This window comes from Crocuta crocuta, unplaced genomic scaffold, assembly GCF_008692635.1.
Source record: "Crocuta crocuta isolate KB4526 unplaced genomic scaffold, BGI_CrCroc_1.0 scaffold296, whole genome shotgun sequence".
Lineage (NCBI taxonomy): Eukaryota > Metazoa > Chordata > Mammalia > Carnivora > Hyaenidae > Crocuta > Crocuta crocuta.
This window is the reverse complement of record NW_027530504.1, coordinates 823,501-825,033: the sequence shown is the minus strand read 5'-3', so window position 1 is coordinate 825,033 and position 1,533 is coordinate 823,501. Positions and strand designations below refer to the sequence as shown.

At 71.6% G+C, this 1,533-nt stretch overlaps 1 protein-coding gene across 1 annotated transcript in view; it reads right to left on the bottom strand.

Moving 5' to 3' along the window:
* The window catches only part of GATA2 (GATA binding protein 2), a 5,582-nt gene extending 4,977 nt beyond the window's left edge, over positions 1-605 (bottom strand). Inside the window, 2 exon segments of the mRNA XM_077766868.1 lie at positions 5-149; positions 406-605. Coding sequence (XP_077622994.1) covers positions 5-149; positions 406-604 — 344 coding nt within the window. The 5' untranslated portion in view covers position 605.
* Between the last annotated feature and the right edge of the window lie 928 nt (positions 606-1,533).

Sequence of the window (1,533 nt, the reverse complement as noted above, 5' to 3'; positions counted from 1 at the left end):
CAGCGGCGCCTTGGAGAAGGGGTTCACCGTCCAGGGGTTGTGGTGGTGCGCGGCGGCCGCCGAGAGCGCGGCCTTCCCCCCGTCGAGCCAGGGCAGTCCCGGGCTGTGCAACAAGTGCGGGCGACACATCTGGCCTCCGGTCAGGCGGGCTGGGGAAGGACAGAGGGGGCTCAGGGTGCGCAGAGGCCGAGGCGCGCCGCGACGGACGCCCGGGACCCCAACTCCCAAAACAACGAGCAGTGACCTTCTTCTGGAAGAAACCCAGACGCATGACACCCCGGCCGGCAATAATCAAGGATGTCAGTCCGGAGCTGAGGGGCAAGCGGCACANCCGGGAAGCAGGCGGCCGGGCCTCCGCCCTCCCGCGCGCGGCGCCCGGGTCCCCCCCAGCGGCCTCGCGCTCACCGTGCGCGGGGCTGTAGGAGACGCGCGCCCGCGCGTGGGCCGGGTTGGCGTAGTAGGGGTTGCCCTGCGAGTCCAGGTGGTTGAAGAAGACGTCCACCTCGTCGGGCGGCAGCAGCTGCGCGGGCTCCATGTAGTTGTGCGCCAGGCCCGGGTGGTGCGAGTCGGGGTGCTGCGCGTTCAGCACGGCGGGGTGCGCCATCCAGCNGCTCCGGAGAGGGGGAGGGGGCGTCCCCTTCCCGGGCGTGGCCTTCGCAGACCAACGGGCCGAACTGCCTGGGGCGAGGCCGCGGAGACCCGGGCTGGCGCCGGCGCCGGCTCGCAGGAGACGCCTCCGGGCAGGAGGAGGCATTTTTCCCTCCCGGGGGTCCCCGAGGCGGCCCCTGGGGAGAGGCAGGCCACAGACGGCGACCTCTGTCCCCGAAGTCACCTGGAACTGCTCTCCGCACCCCCCGCGCAGAGACCCCGCTCCGAGGGCGGAGTGGCCCCGTGCACAGCTCCCCTCGCCGTCTCCCATTGCTCAGACGGCGAGACCGAGGCTCCACGGGGGCCTACGGTCGACGAGGGGGGAGGGGGTCGGAAACAAAGAACTTCGGGGTGTCGAGACAGGTGCGGGGCACGGGGGGACCATCGTCGTCCTCCAGCCCCGATCCCTTAGCGGGGTCTGCGGCTCTCGGACTAGGAGCCCAGAGGGACCCCGGNCGAGCCGGACCGGGCCGTGGACGCCGGAGCCGAGCAGACGCGCGGGGCCCTGCGACCCGCGCCCTGGCTCGCGGGGAGGCGGCCCCTCCGCGCGCTCGGGAAAGCAGGTAATTCGCTTTATTCTCCCCGAAGGCGAGGTTCAAATTTCCCCCGTTCTGGGTGGGTCTGGTTGGGTCTGCAGTTTCATCCTTACGAGCTCCGCTAAAAGCCCCTCCAAGGCCACCTGAAGCCCCCCCTNGGGCTGGCGTGGGGGTGTCCCGCCTGGCCGGGCCCCCCGCCTGGGCGGCAGCCCCGAGCGACCCGCTGGCCTGGCGCAGAGGCGAGCGCCGGCGGGGATTTAATTACCCGCTTCGCGGCTCAGAAAATCGCCGCACAGAGGAGCTTAGCAGGGCAGTTAAGCAATGCTTGAGCGGGGGCCTCGGGAGACGG